Source organism: Megascapheus bottae, chromosome 31 (genome assembly GCF_031878675.1).
Source record: "Megascapheus bottae isolate mThoBot1 chromosome 31, mThoBot2.hap1, whole genome shotgun sequence".
Lineage (NCBI taxonomy): Eukaryota > Metazoa > Chordata > Mammalia > Rodentia > Geomyidae > Megascapheus > Megascapheus bottae.
In genome coordinates this window covers 2,375,118-2,387,211 of record NC_143539.1, presented here as the reverse complement: position 1 = coordinate 2,387,211, position 12,094 = coordinate 2,375,118, and the positions used below count along the sequence as shown (strand labels likewise).

General features: G+C 65.7%; 2 protein-coding genes across 3 annotated transcripts; one reads left to right on the top strand and one right to left on the bottom strand.

The window, feature by feature from the left end:
* The first annotated feature begins 630 nt into the window (after window positions 1-630).
* Window positions 631-6,248, top strand: Ptov1 (PTOV1 extended AT-hook containing adaptor protein). Its single transcript, XM_090322494.1, has 13 exons — window positions 631-970; window positions 3,676-3,813; window positions 3,878-3,960; window positions 4,049-4,106; window positions 4,195-4,302; window positions 4,529-4,684; window positions 4,806-4,892; window positions 4,973-5,046; window positions 5,115-5,172; window positions 5,287-5,391; window positions 5,636-5,833; window positions 5,914-5,974; window positions 6,122-6,248. The coding sequence occupies exons 1-12, from the start codon at window positions 800-802 to the stop codon at window positions 5,923-5,925; spliced, it is 1,248 nt and encodes a 415-aa protein (XP_090178620.1). The 5' UTR covers window positions 631-799; the 3' UTR covers window positions 5,926-5,974; window positions 6,122-6,248.
* A 401-nt stretch (window positions 6,249-6,649) lies between these two features.
* On the bottom strand, window positions 6,650-11,309 carry Pnkp (polynucleotide kinase 3'-phosphatase). 2 transcript variants are annotated; one of them, XM_090322373.1, is made up of 16 exons: window positions 11,128-11,309; window positions 10,681-10,727; window positions 9,821-10,132; window positions 9,262-9,341; window positions 9,124-9,181; window positions 8,938-9,045; window positions 8,700-8,771; window positions 8,126-8,174; window positions 7,981-8,051; window positions 7,810-7,902; window positions 7,624-7,720; window positions 7,476-7,537; window positions 7,260-7,369; window positions 7,068-7,155; window positions 6,877-6,938; window positions 6,650-6,808 (listed from the first exon to the last, which is right to left on the bottom strand). In XM_090322373.1, exons 1-16 carry the CDS (start codon window positions 11,276-11,278, stop codon window positions 6,691-6,693), a joined length of 1,578 nt encoding a protein of 525 aa, XP_090178499.1. In that variant the 5' UTR covers window positions 11,279-11,309; the 3' UTR covers window positions 6,650-6,690. The 2 variants fall into 2 exon arrangements, with proteins under 2 accessions (XP_090178499.1, XP_090178498.1); XM_090322372.1 differs by having other exon boundaries at window positions 7,810-8,051.
* Between the last annotated feature and the right edge of the window lie 785 nt (window positions 11,310-12,094).

Here is a 12,094-nt window from a genome sequence, read left to right as displayed (position 1 = left end):
CGCGAGCATTTCATTTCAGTTCCGCGACTGTACCAACGAGTTGCGGGACCAGAGTAGTCTGGAAGCTTGGAGGTGCCGGGAGGTGGGCGGAGCCTGGGCGCGGGAGCCAATGAGCAAACAGCTGAGATCAGCGGGGTCTCCAGGGGCCTCCGGTCCCGCCCAGACCGCCTCGCGTGGCACTCTGGGAGTTGTAGTCCACTGCTCCCCTAGCCACGTCACCGCCAACAACACCCTCCCCGCGAACGTGGTGCGCCCCACAGCCCCAGGCCTCATAGTAGTTTCCGTGGTGCCTTGGCCCTCTAGTCCGGCCTCTCGTTTCCCCCGGGTCTCTTGGCGTCGTCTCGGGACTTCGGTGAGCTCTCCTTGTGGCACCACCCCCCGTGGCCGACTTGGTATCGTCTGATGTCTGCCACACCGCCCACCGCGGGCTCGCAGCCGCCACACCCCCCTCGGAGCGGCTTCTGGCCCGCACGTCTTCGCAGCTCCGCCCCTCCCGGAGACGGCCCACCGCGCCGCCACGGCCAATCCGTCCGCTCCGGGGCTCGGCCGGCCTTTTTTGGTACGCCCCGGCCACACCCCCTCGCGGTCGCGGTTGGTACGCGCCGGGATCCCCCTCCCCGCTCGCCACAGTGGTTCGGTCGCGGCGACCCCTCCGCCGGGGCGTCCCCCGCGCTTGGTACGGCCCGGCCCGGCCCGTCTCCTCCGGCCCGCGAGCCCGCGCCCCTCAGTGTCGGTGCCGCCCGCTGCCCTGCGCCCGACGCGCGGCAGCTCCCGCCCGACCCCTCGGCCCGCGCCTGCCATGGTCCGTCCGCGCCGTGCCCCGCACCGCGCCGGCGCCGGGGGCCCGCTCGGGGGTCGCGGCCGTGCCCCGCGGCCCCTCGTCGTCCGGGCCGTCCGTTCCCGCTCCTGGCCAGCCGGGCCTCGAGGCCCGCAGCCGCCGCGGATCCGGGCCCGCTCGGCCCCTCCGATGGTGAGCCCCCCGCCCTTTCCAGAGCCTTCCGCGGCCCCGCCCCCGGCGCCCGCCTTTGTCCGTGGTCCCCGGGTCCGGGAGGTCCCCTCTGCGCCCCGAGCCCCGCTGCCCGGCGCCGGGCTCCCCTTTGTTACGCGTCCGGGCCGGGGCGGGGGTGCGCGGGGCACGGGGGCGGGGCGCGCTTCGGGTTACCGCCGACTCCGAACCGGGCGGGAGCGCGGGCGAGGGGCGCGGGGAGGCCCGGGGCGCAAAGTTGGAAATGGAGGAGCGGGCGTGGGGGGCGCGGGGCACGGGGGTCCCGCGCGTGGCCCCCGCGGCGCCCGGCGTTGAGCGCGGCCGGTGTCTGTGCGCTGCGCACCTGGGATTTGCACCTGGGATTTGCACCCAGATGCAGGCCGCCTTCCCGGGGGGCGGGCGCCCCGGCCCGCAGGGCAGCGCCCCGGCCCGCAGGTGGGTCTGGGAGGCCCGAGCGCTGCCCGGTGTGCCTCGGGCCCCCGCACTCCCGTGACACACGTCGGGGGCTACTCGGGGGATGGGCTCGATTGCCCACCGCGACAGTGCGCGCGCAGACGCGCCGAGCACGTCTTGCCCAGGTGTGGGGGAGCCTCTGGGGGGGGGGCCTCGGGCTTTGGCACCGGGCCCCGTGTCGCCTCGGCGACTGTGCTCCAGCGGATCCGAGTCTGATCGGAGTTGGACACGGCCCTGGCCTCTGGCGCCTCCCAGTTCAGTTAAAGACTTTGGCCACGAGTGACAGCGAAGCCCGAGCGTTTGTCCACCCCTAACACCTCCCCCCCCGCGGCCCTCAGCGCAGCCCACACCTGGGCCGCCGCCTCCGTGGCGGGCGTGCTGGGCTGCTGGGCTGCGTGGGGAAGAAGGCATGCGTCCCGGGCCAGATCCTGACTTGTGGCTCCCCTCCTGCCCTAGGAGTTGTAAGAGCCGGGCCCGCTGGCGCCTGCCCACAATCCCACTGTTGGGGGGGGCGGGGCCCGCCATCCACAACGTTGACACCTTGGAGAGTGGGGCTGGCAGTGATGTTGGGCTTCTCATTGTGTGTGCTTGATACTGATCTGGGCCTGTCTGCATGGCAGTAACCGCTGGCCATGTGTCCGTACAGTCCCCCCAAACGCGGGCAGCGAGCCTGGCTCTGGTCGGGGCACAGCACCCAGACATCCATGCTGCATGGTGCAGAAATTCAGGGCGTCAGCACCCGCCATTCCCTGCCTCAGGCAGGCATTCTGTCTTCATCCCAGTGCTTCCTCGTTGTCAAATGCTGCAGGCTTTCCTCCTGACCACATCACCAGGTCACCTGGCCTGATTGCAGCCATGCTGGTTGTTTTTATTCATCATGAGCCTCACAAAAATGAAAATGTAAAGCCTGTGTGGTGGTACATGCTTGTAATTCCAGCCACTCAAATGCTGGAAGGAAGGAGATCTCTGTCCAGATCCAACTAGAGCAAAGTTAGTGGGACCCTGTCAGAAACTAAAGCAAAGGGATGGAGGTGTGCCTCAAGTGGCAGAGCCTGGTATGTCCAAGATCCCGGGCTGAGTAGCCTGTCACACACAAACCCTGCTTCTTGTTCTCGTTTAAAATGAGCTATCACAAGAAGGCGAAGGTTCTGGGCACTGGTGGCTCACTCCTGTCATCCTGCTACTCAGGAGACAGACCTGAGGGTCAAAGCATCAAGCCAGCACAGGCAGAAAGTGTAAGATGCTTCTCTCCAGTCAACCACCAGAAATCCAGAGGTGGTGCTACCCTTGAGGAAAGCAAAAACAAAAAACTCAGGGACAGTGGCCAGGCCCTGAATTCAAGCTGGTCATGGGACTGACCCCCCCTACCCCCCTCACCAAAAAAAAAGGCAAAGGTAACACATAGAATATTTTCCTGAGGAGTCATCCACCGCTGGGTGTTCAGGAGCTTCAGGCCTCGTCTCCATAGCCTTCCCTGGCTGGCTTTGAGGCGCTTTGGTTTGCACTGAGTGCCTTGTGAGGATTCAGAGCTTTGTGTTTTTTTGTGGTTTGCATGTTCTGTCGTGAGACCCTCCATGCGAGTCTCCTGGGGGCAGCGAGGGAGAGGCCCTGGACCTGCAGTGGCTGCCACCAACTGAGCTTTCTTTGGAGAGTGGTTTGTCACTGGGGCTCTTGAGCACTGGGGGACAGGGCCAGCTATGCACCAGGCCGGGCTAGCTTGTTGCATGGGGCAGCTGTGCAAGGCCCTGCTGGTGGGCACAGGAGGCTCCCAGGGTGGGGGGCTGGCAGCACCCCGGTAGGCCAACATCCTGGGAGCAGCGGTGGGATGAGGACAAGGTGGGCAGCTTTGCCAGGTTGCGGCCACTGAGATACGAGGTTTTGAGCAGAGCCTGGAAGTGAAGTTTGTCCGTTGCTGTTTTAGCACGGATTTATTTCAGTGTGGCAGGGTTAAGATGGGGAGAACTAGGGCTGTGAGTGTGACTTAGTGGTAGAGCACTCGCCTAGCACGCATGAAGCCCTGAGTTCAAGTTCTCAGTGCCACATACACAGAAAAAGCTGGTAGAGTGCTAGCTTTGAGCAAAAAGGGGGACAGTGCCCTGGCCCTGAGTTCAAGTTCCCAAACTGGCAAAAACAGGAGGAAAAAAAAAAAAAAAGGCGAGAAATAGAAGAGGAGCCATTCCTCTACTTCCCTGTAGGAAATGGGCGGCCCCAGCCTCAGGTTTTCCCTTCTGCCACAGGAAGGCGCTCGGGTCTTCGGGGCTCTGGGTCCCATTGGGCCCTCCTCACCAGGGCTAACCCTCGGGGGACTGGCGGTGAATGAGCACCGGCTCAGCAACAAGCTGCTGGCCTGGAGCGGGGTCCTGGAGTGGCAGGAGGTGAGTCTGCAGAGGTGGGGGGGCCGCAGGCCCAGGCCAGGCCGTGACCCCTCCCACCCCGCAGAAGCGCAGGCCCTACTCGGACTCCACTGCCAAGCTCAAGCGGATTCTGCCATGCCAGGCCTATGTGAACCGGGGCGAGAACCTGTGAGTGCCAGTGCTCAGCCCAGCCTCCCTCTCTGCCCAGACCCTCCCCTGCTCTGCGCCTGACTCGCTCCCCTTCTCCCTTCCTCAGAGAGACGGACCAGTGGCCGCAAAAGCTAATCATGCAGCTGATTCCACAGCAGCTGCTGGTGAGAGGGGCCCCGCCTCACGCCGTGGCTTCCACCCCACCACCCCTGGCCCCACACCCCGCTGACCGCCGTCCCCTGTCCCCCCCAGACCACGCTGGGCCCTCTGTTCCGAAACTCTCAGCTGGCCCAGTTCCACTTCACCAACAGAGACTGCGACTCGCTCAAGGGCCTCTGCCGAGTGATGGGCAACGGCTTCGTGAGTGGGGGGCCCTGGAGGGATGCCACCGCCCGCACAGAGAGGTGGAGCTGGCACAGTAAACCCTCCCCACTGGTAATGTGGGGTGCAGGCCCAGGGGCTTCTGCTCAGGCGAGGTCAGAGGCCCTGAGGCCTCGACGTTGGTCTCCCGCGAGGCTGGCGACACGGAGTGCTTTGGGGAGAGCCAGCGCGTGGTTTAATGAGCTGACCGGCGCCCTCCCCGCAGGCGGGCTGCATGCTCTTCCCGCACATCTCCCCGTGCGAGGTGCGCGTGCTCATGCTGCTCTACTCGTCCAAGAAGAAGATCTTCATGGGCCTCATCCCCTACGACCAGAGCGGCTTCGTCAACGCCATCCGCCAGGTCATCACCACGCGCAAGCAGGTGGGCCTCGGTTGTTCACCGGGGTGCGGTGAAGGCCCGCGGCAGCGGGGCCGGGGCGTGGGGCGCGGGGCAGGGCCCGGGCCTCCAGGCCGCGTCCCACGCTGCGCTGCCTCCCCCGCAGGCCGTGGGCCCGGGCATGCACTCGGGGCCTGTGCAGATCGTCAACAACAAGTTCCTGGCGTGGAGCGGGGTGATGGAGTGGCAGGAGGTGAGCCCGGCCCGGGCGGGGCGGCGGGGGCGGCGGGGTTCCCGGCCTGGCCTGAGACGCCCCCTTGCTCTGCCCCAAAGCCCAGGCCTGAGCCCAACAGCCGGTCCAAGAGGTGGCTGCCGTCCCACGTCTACGTGAACCAGGGGGAGATCCTGTGAGTGCGGGGCCGGGGCGCGGGGAGCCCGCGCTGGCGCCCCGCGCTGACGCCCCTCGTGTCCACAGGAGGACGGAGCAGTGGCCGCGGAAGCTGTGCATGCAGCTCATCCCGCAGCAGCTGCTGGTGAGAGCGGGGCCGGGGGCCGGGGCGGGGCCGGGGGCCGGGACGGCGCCGGGCAGGGCGGCGGGGCGGGCCGGGCTCCCTGCACCGCTCACCGCGCCTCGCCGCCGCCCGCAGACCACGCTCGTGCCGCTCTTCCGCAACTCGCGCCTGGTGCAGTTCCACTTCACCAAGGACCTGGAGACGCTCAAGAGCCTCTGCCGGATCATGGACAACGGCTTTGTGAGTGCCGGAGACCCCGCGTCCCCGGGCCCCCTGCCCGCGCCGGCCAGGGCCCGCCCGCCTCCGGGTGGCTCTGAGCCAGGCTCGGCCGAGGCGGCTGCCAGCGCGGACCATAAGGGTGGCGGGAAGGCGGGCGGGCCGAGCCCATCCCTGCCGCCACCCAGCCTCTCCCAGCCTCTCCGAGCCGCCCAGGCCCAGGCCCAGGCCCAGGCCCGCAGTGACAGTGACGCGCCCGCGCCCCCAGGCGGGCTGTGTGCACTTCTCCTACAAGGCCTCCTGCGAGATCCGCGTGCTCATGCTGCTCTACTCCTCCGAGAAGAAGATCTTCATCGGCCTCATCCCGCACGACCAGAGCAACTTCGTCAACGGCATCCGCCGCGTCATCGCCAACCAGCAGCAGGTGCTGCAGCGGAACCTGGAGCAGGAGCAGCAGCAGCGCGGGGTGAGCGCGGCCCCCAGCCCAACCTCCCGGCCGCGGCGCCCCTGCCCGCCCGCCGCTCACCGCCCCTCTCTCGCCCGCAGATGGGGGGGTAGTGGCCCCAGTGGGCCTTCAGGAGTCCCAGACGAGACCCCGCGGAGACTGGTGAGTGGCCTCCGATGAGTCCCAGGACCCGGGCCTGTGGTCCCACCCCCGGCCTTTCCCATCCTCCCTGCAGGCTCCAGGCCAAGTGTGTGTGTGTGTGTGTGTGGTGGGGGGGCGTGCGCCAGCCTCTGCACTGTGTCCTCCCAGGTTACATGCTTCTGAGCAGGGGCCCCGGGAACTGCGCCTGCCCAGCTCCATGACGACAGCGCCCCGTGGTCACCGAGGAGAGCCCCTGCCTCTGTGCTGTTCCCTAATAAAGTCTTTTAACCCCTTATCACTGCCTCCTGCAAGGCTGGGGCGCAGGCTGTGCCCCACTCACACCTGCGGCCATCCTGTCGGTGGAGGTTGGGGGGCTTCTAGGAGGGGACCACGGCTGCAGGTCGGTCACCGGCTCACCTGGCACGGGTAGTGCTCGCCAGCTGCCTCAAGCCGGTGGCCGTTAACCTCTGGAACCTCCTCATGTCAGCACCAGGCATCCCATGCAGCTGCGCCTGGGGTCCCAGGGTCGTGGCAGCGGCGGGGGGGGGGGGGGGGGGGGGAAGCAGGTCACATGGCCCGAGCCCAGCCGTGTGCGAGCCGCTGGGCCTGGCCAGCGCGGGAGGGGGGGGCATGGGGGGCGGGAGGGGTCAGGCCCCAGGGCAGGCGGCGCACCCTCCCAGCAACAGCCGCCCAGGCTTGAACAAAAATAGAATTTATTTCGGGGTGCAGGCCAGAGCTCAGCCCTCCGAGAACTGGAGGTACAGTCGCTCGAGCTGTGGCGCCAGCTGCAGCCGGAACGGGATCTCCAGGATGGCACAGAAGCCCTCGGCCAGCGTGGGGGCCTCAAACTGCTTCCTGGGGGCGGACAGGACAGTGAGGGCGGGGGAGGCGCCACCCATCGGGCCCCGGCCCGCGCGAGGTACCTGTATCCGAACATGACCATGTCCGCCACGGGCGCGTGCGAAGAGCCGGTCATCTCCCGGAACTGCAGGGGAAACGCGCCCGCGGGTTACCCGGGGGCGGGGCCAGGCCCCAGGGGGCGGGGCGGGGACAGCGGGGTGGGCGGGGCCGGCCCGGAGGGGCGGGGACAGCGGGGTAGGCGGGGCCGACCCACCCTGGCGTTGTGGCGCGCCTGCTCCAGCGTGGCGGGGAAGAGGAAGCAGCGGCAGGGCACGGCGGCGTCCCGGGCGCACTGGATGTACCTGTGAGGGCGGCAGGGCGTCAGGCCCCGGGCGCTCCGGTCCCGCCCGCAGGTGTCCCCAGGTCCCGGGGGCCTCCCGCGGCCCTCCAGGCCCTTCCTAGCCACCTGGCTCTGCTCTGGACGTCTGGGTTGGTGTTGTCGATCACCACCCGCTTCTTCTGCTTCAGCGCCGACTCACAGGCGCTCACGCAGCGCTGCCAGGAGCCCAGCGTGTCCTGGGCGGGGACAGGAGGGCGGGGACAGTCGGCGGCGGGCGGGCGGGCGGCGGCGGCGGCGGCCCGGCTGCCCTGCAGATGGGGGAGAGGCGGCCCGGGGTCGCACCCTGTTCACGTGGACGTAGCCGGCCGACACCAGGTGCTGCTGGAGGAAGGTGGACTTGCCGGCTGGAGGGGCGGCACCGGTCAGTGGGGGCTCGCGAGGGCGCGGACGGGGGTGACCGGACCCCAAGGGGGGCGTCAGGGCATCTCACCCCCAGGGAATCCCACGGCGACCACCACCTCGGGGCTGGGGCTCAAGAGGGCGGCGGACTCCGGCAGGCAGAGGGGCCCGGACCGCGGCACGGTCCTCTGGGTTAGACGACACGGAGAGGCATGAGGGCCGAGGTGGGGGTCCAGGTGGGGGTCCAGGTGGGGTCGCCCGCCTCCCCCCAACTCACCGGGTCAAAGGCTGGGAGCTCGAAGCGGGCTGCGGGCCACTGCAGGAAGAACTCCTCCGGCGTGGAGAAGCGCAGGCCGAGGTTGAGAGCAAACTGGGGAGCAAAGGCAGAGGTGCACAGGGTCGGGCAGGGCCGGGCAGGGGAGCAGCGGGGGCCCCGACCCGGGCTTACCAGGCGGTCCGCACAGGAGAAGTCCTTCTTCTTCCGCCCCGGAGCCCAGTTGGCAGGGCGACCGGCCGCATCTGGAACCCAGGGCGCCTGTGTTCCACCCAGCCAGGACCCAGGGCCTCCCCCATCCCCGGAAGCCCGGCCTTACCGCCCACAAACACGCTGTCAGTGATGGAGATGGACACGCCCTCGTTGGCCTGGGAGAGACAGCCACTGAGCACCCCAACACCCCGCATAGAAGGAAGGGACTGCTCCATTGTCCCCTGCACCAGGTGGGACCCCGCACCTCACGTCCCTTTCCCTCCTGGTCACTATGCTTCGGGACCTGGACTCCTCTTGGAGCCTGGATCCCCAGCCTCTGCCTCCTGGCAGCCACCAGAGGGCACACTGGGTCCAGTTACCTGTGGCCCAGCCTGCTACGCCCAGCCCTGTGGCTTTATTCGTCAACCTCTACTGAAAAGGGGATGCCTTCTCAGAGAGGCTGCAACCACCACAGCCAAAATGACCCCTAACGTCCCACACGGCCAGGTGCTCAGGCCACAGTCACCCTAGTCCTTGGCACACATGGGCATCCCCAGCCACTTTGGTTTTCATGGCTAAAGACCACTGAACTCAAGCTACCCCTGGGACAGCTAGACACAGATAGCAAGGATCAAGGGAGGCAGAGGAGTGGAGGCGCAGGGAGGAGGTGTGGGGGTGAGGTGGAAGGAGGGGCGGCTCACCTGCTCCTGCAGGTGATCCCACATGCCCGACACTGGCTTCCGATACAGCCCTGCATGCGTGGCCACCAGTACCTGTGGGTGTGGCAGAGATCTAGGCACCCCCAGCTCCTCCAGCACACAGTGGGTATGCCCCATTCTCTGCCCAGGTCTCACAATGGGGCTGGCTCTTTCAGGGTCCCCATTCTCCTGGCAAGGCCTCTGTTCCTTCCCATGACCACGCAGCCTCCTCTAGCCATACCTGGAAGGGAGCTCCCAGCTTCTCCAACACAGCCTCCACCTTGGCCTTGAACTCCTCTGCTGGCAGCTTCCCTCGTCCAATGCCCATCTGGTTGGTGAAGATCACCAGCTGAGGAGCAGATGGTGTCACCGGGAGGTCCTTCACCAAGGCCCCCCGCTGACCTGCAGCGTGCCTGTGCACACACACCTTGTAGCCCTCAGCATGCAGCGCCTGGAGCTTCCGAGGAATCTCCGGGTATAAGATCCTAAGACAGATGGGAAGCAGCTGGTGAGCAGGGCCAGGGGTTCCTGGTGTCACTCAGCCCCCTCTCCGGCCCCTTCTCACCTCCAGTCACTGGGGCCAGTGGGAAAGACCTTTCCAGAACGGGTGCTGATGAGAGTCCCATCCAGATCAAAGGCAGCCACCTGGGACCACCAAACACAGGGCAGTGGCTCTCACCTGCCCTCTCAGTCAGACCCAACTGCCTCAGAGGGGAGGACACAGAGGCACAGGCCCACGCGTCATGTGCAAGGACTCTGCTCAGAGGATGCAGCCCCACCACCCCTGAGCACAAGGCCTGGCCCACACGGCCTCCTGTCTCTCCTGGGCCCCAGCCCACTCATGTGGGTGGGCACAGTAACACCCACCATTGGCCCTGGGCTGATCCTCCTGAGCGGACTAATAACCTCAACAGCCAAAACCAGAACAAGGCTTCTACAGGACACTGATAACCCAGCAGGCCACCCGTGCTTCCAGTATTGAGAGTAACTCCACGACTGCACGGCAGAAACGCTGGCATCGCTGAAGCCCGGTCCTCGTGGGCAGCAGGCCCTCACAGCTGCCCCTGCTCCATCCTCGGCCTCTCTATTGGGTCTGGTTCCCACTGCTCTCCGGTGACCCTCACCCTGTTTTGGGGCTTCACGCCAGGTGCTGTGAACACCAGCAGCTTCTCCAAGTTCTGCCAGCCTGGGGATGTCGTTCGGATCCGCTTTTTCTGCTGTTGGGCTTTCTCCTCCCTCTCCTCTTCCTTGTGAGTGGTCACCAATGGGGTCTCAGGTAGAGTATCGGGTTGGAGGTCTGCTGTGTGGGTATCTTCCCAGCGCAGGGTCAGCGGGTGGAGGCCATTGACCAAATATAGTGTGTCCCCGACCCCAAGAGATGTCTCCAACCCTGGCCTCAATTCCTGAATTCCAGCAGTTGTAGGGTTAACCCCCAGCTGCAGAGAAAAAGGGAATAGCTGGGAATAACTCTACTCCAAAAGCCTCTTCCAACTGAAGATGCTGAACTTTCTCACCTACCAATCAGAGCTTCAAGCCCCAACTCTTGGCTACATCATCCATCAGGGCCTTGAAAAGGTTATAAGCTTCCAATTTTGTTCAATTAGTTCCCTGTGGCTCATGCCTGGGATCCTAGCTACTTAGGAAGCTGAAATCTGAGGACAGTGGTTCAGTCAGCCCAGCACCCCACTAGAAAACTGGAAGTGGCACTGTGGCTCAAGGAATAGGGTGGTAGCCTTGAGCTGAAGTGCACAAAGCCCTGGGTTGGATTCCTTAGTACCACATACACAGGGAAAAAAAGCCAGAAGTGGCTCAAATGGTAGAACGCTAGCCTTGAGAAAGGTCACAAGGAGCAGCGCCCAGGTCCTGAGTTCAAACCCCAGAATTGGCAAAAAAAAAAAAAAAAAAAAAATTCCCTACCATGGTGTGAGTTCTCGACATACACTGCAGGTCCCTCCCCCCCAGCCCCTTGCTAAAGCCAGGGTACCTGTTTTACTGTCACCGTCCGGGTCTTCAGGTCTGCAATCAGCTCCACTGAGGGTTGAAGGGGCCAAGTTAGGATATGCTCCCAGCCCTTAGCAACAGCAGAGAACAGCGTCCAAGCCACCACCGCCTCCCTCCACCCACCCAGAAGCGGGAGACTCCCTAGGACCACCTACAATTGCGATTTGCTCGGGGTTGCGTCCAGGTGAGGACACTTAGGGCCAGGGACGTTTACATTTCTTCAGGGGGTCTGTAGGGCGGTGGCCCGTTTCAGGCTTCCAGATGCCCTCGACACCTCCTGTGCCCAGGTGAGTTCTCCAGGGATTCGCCCCACGCTCCCCGCCCCTGGCTGGTTCCTGAGCTCCCCAAGAACACCCGCCGGCTTCAGGACAGACTGCTGGCAGCCACGCGCCCCCGCTCGGGTCCCGCCCCCGGGCGAGGCCCCACCCACCTTGGCTTCGGGAGCACTTCCGGTCTGTCACCCGGGTGAGGGGTCCGCGGCCCAGGACCAAGGCCTGCCCGTCCGGGGGCAGGAAGATGGGGGGCGCTCGCCCTGGGGGGCTCTCTAGCCACAGGCGGCCTCGAGCCTCCCCCTCGGCCATCGTGGTGCCAGCCTAGGAGGGCGGGGGACCGGAGTCCTGCCTCCTTCCCCGGTCACTGGACACTTCCTCTTTCGGCTGCCAAGCCTCGGGTGCCGGCCGTCTCTCAGGCAACAACGCCTCTCCGGCCCCGGGGGGCGGGGAGGGTGTCCACCCCCCGTACGCGTAAACGCGCCTCCCGGTAGGTCACCGGAGAACTCGGTAGCCGCGCGAGAAGCCGGGTCTGCCGCACGCCGCCGCACTTCCGGAAGGCGGAAGTGACGCCGCAGGCGGCCCCGCCCACCGGGCTGGCCACGCCCCTCGCGGTTCGGGCCCCGCGGAGCCCTCCCTGGCCGGCTCCCCGGCCGCAGCGTGGGAATCTGGCCGGCAGGGGGCGCCTGGAGCCTCCATCTGCAGATTCTCCTTGTCCCCTTCTCCCGAGTAGAGAAAAGCCTGTGGTGCCCTTTGGCGACCCTTTTGCCAGTGGAAGAAACCCGAGCCCCCACCCCACGATCGCACCCATCACAGCTTGATGCTCTGTCTTGCTCCCGAGAGGTTTTTCTTTTGCCAGTCCTGGGCTTGAGCTCAGGGTCCGAGCACTGTCCTTGGACTTTCTCAAGGCGAGAGCTCTACCACTTGAGCCTCAACACCACTTCCAGCTTTTTCTATGTATGTGGTACCGAGGAATTGAACCCGGGTCCTCGTGCATGCTAGGCAAGCACTCTACCACTAGACCAAACTCCAGGCCCTGAGGCGGTTTTTCTTGCAGTGAAGATACCCATTTCCCACTGATAGCCCAACAACGAACATGTGGATGGCAGCAAACCCTGTTTAAGTCTC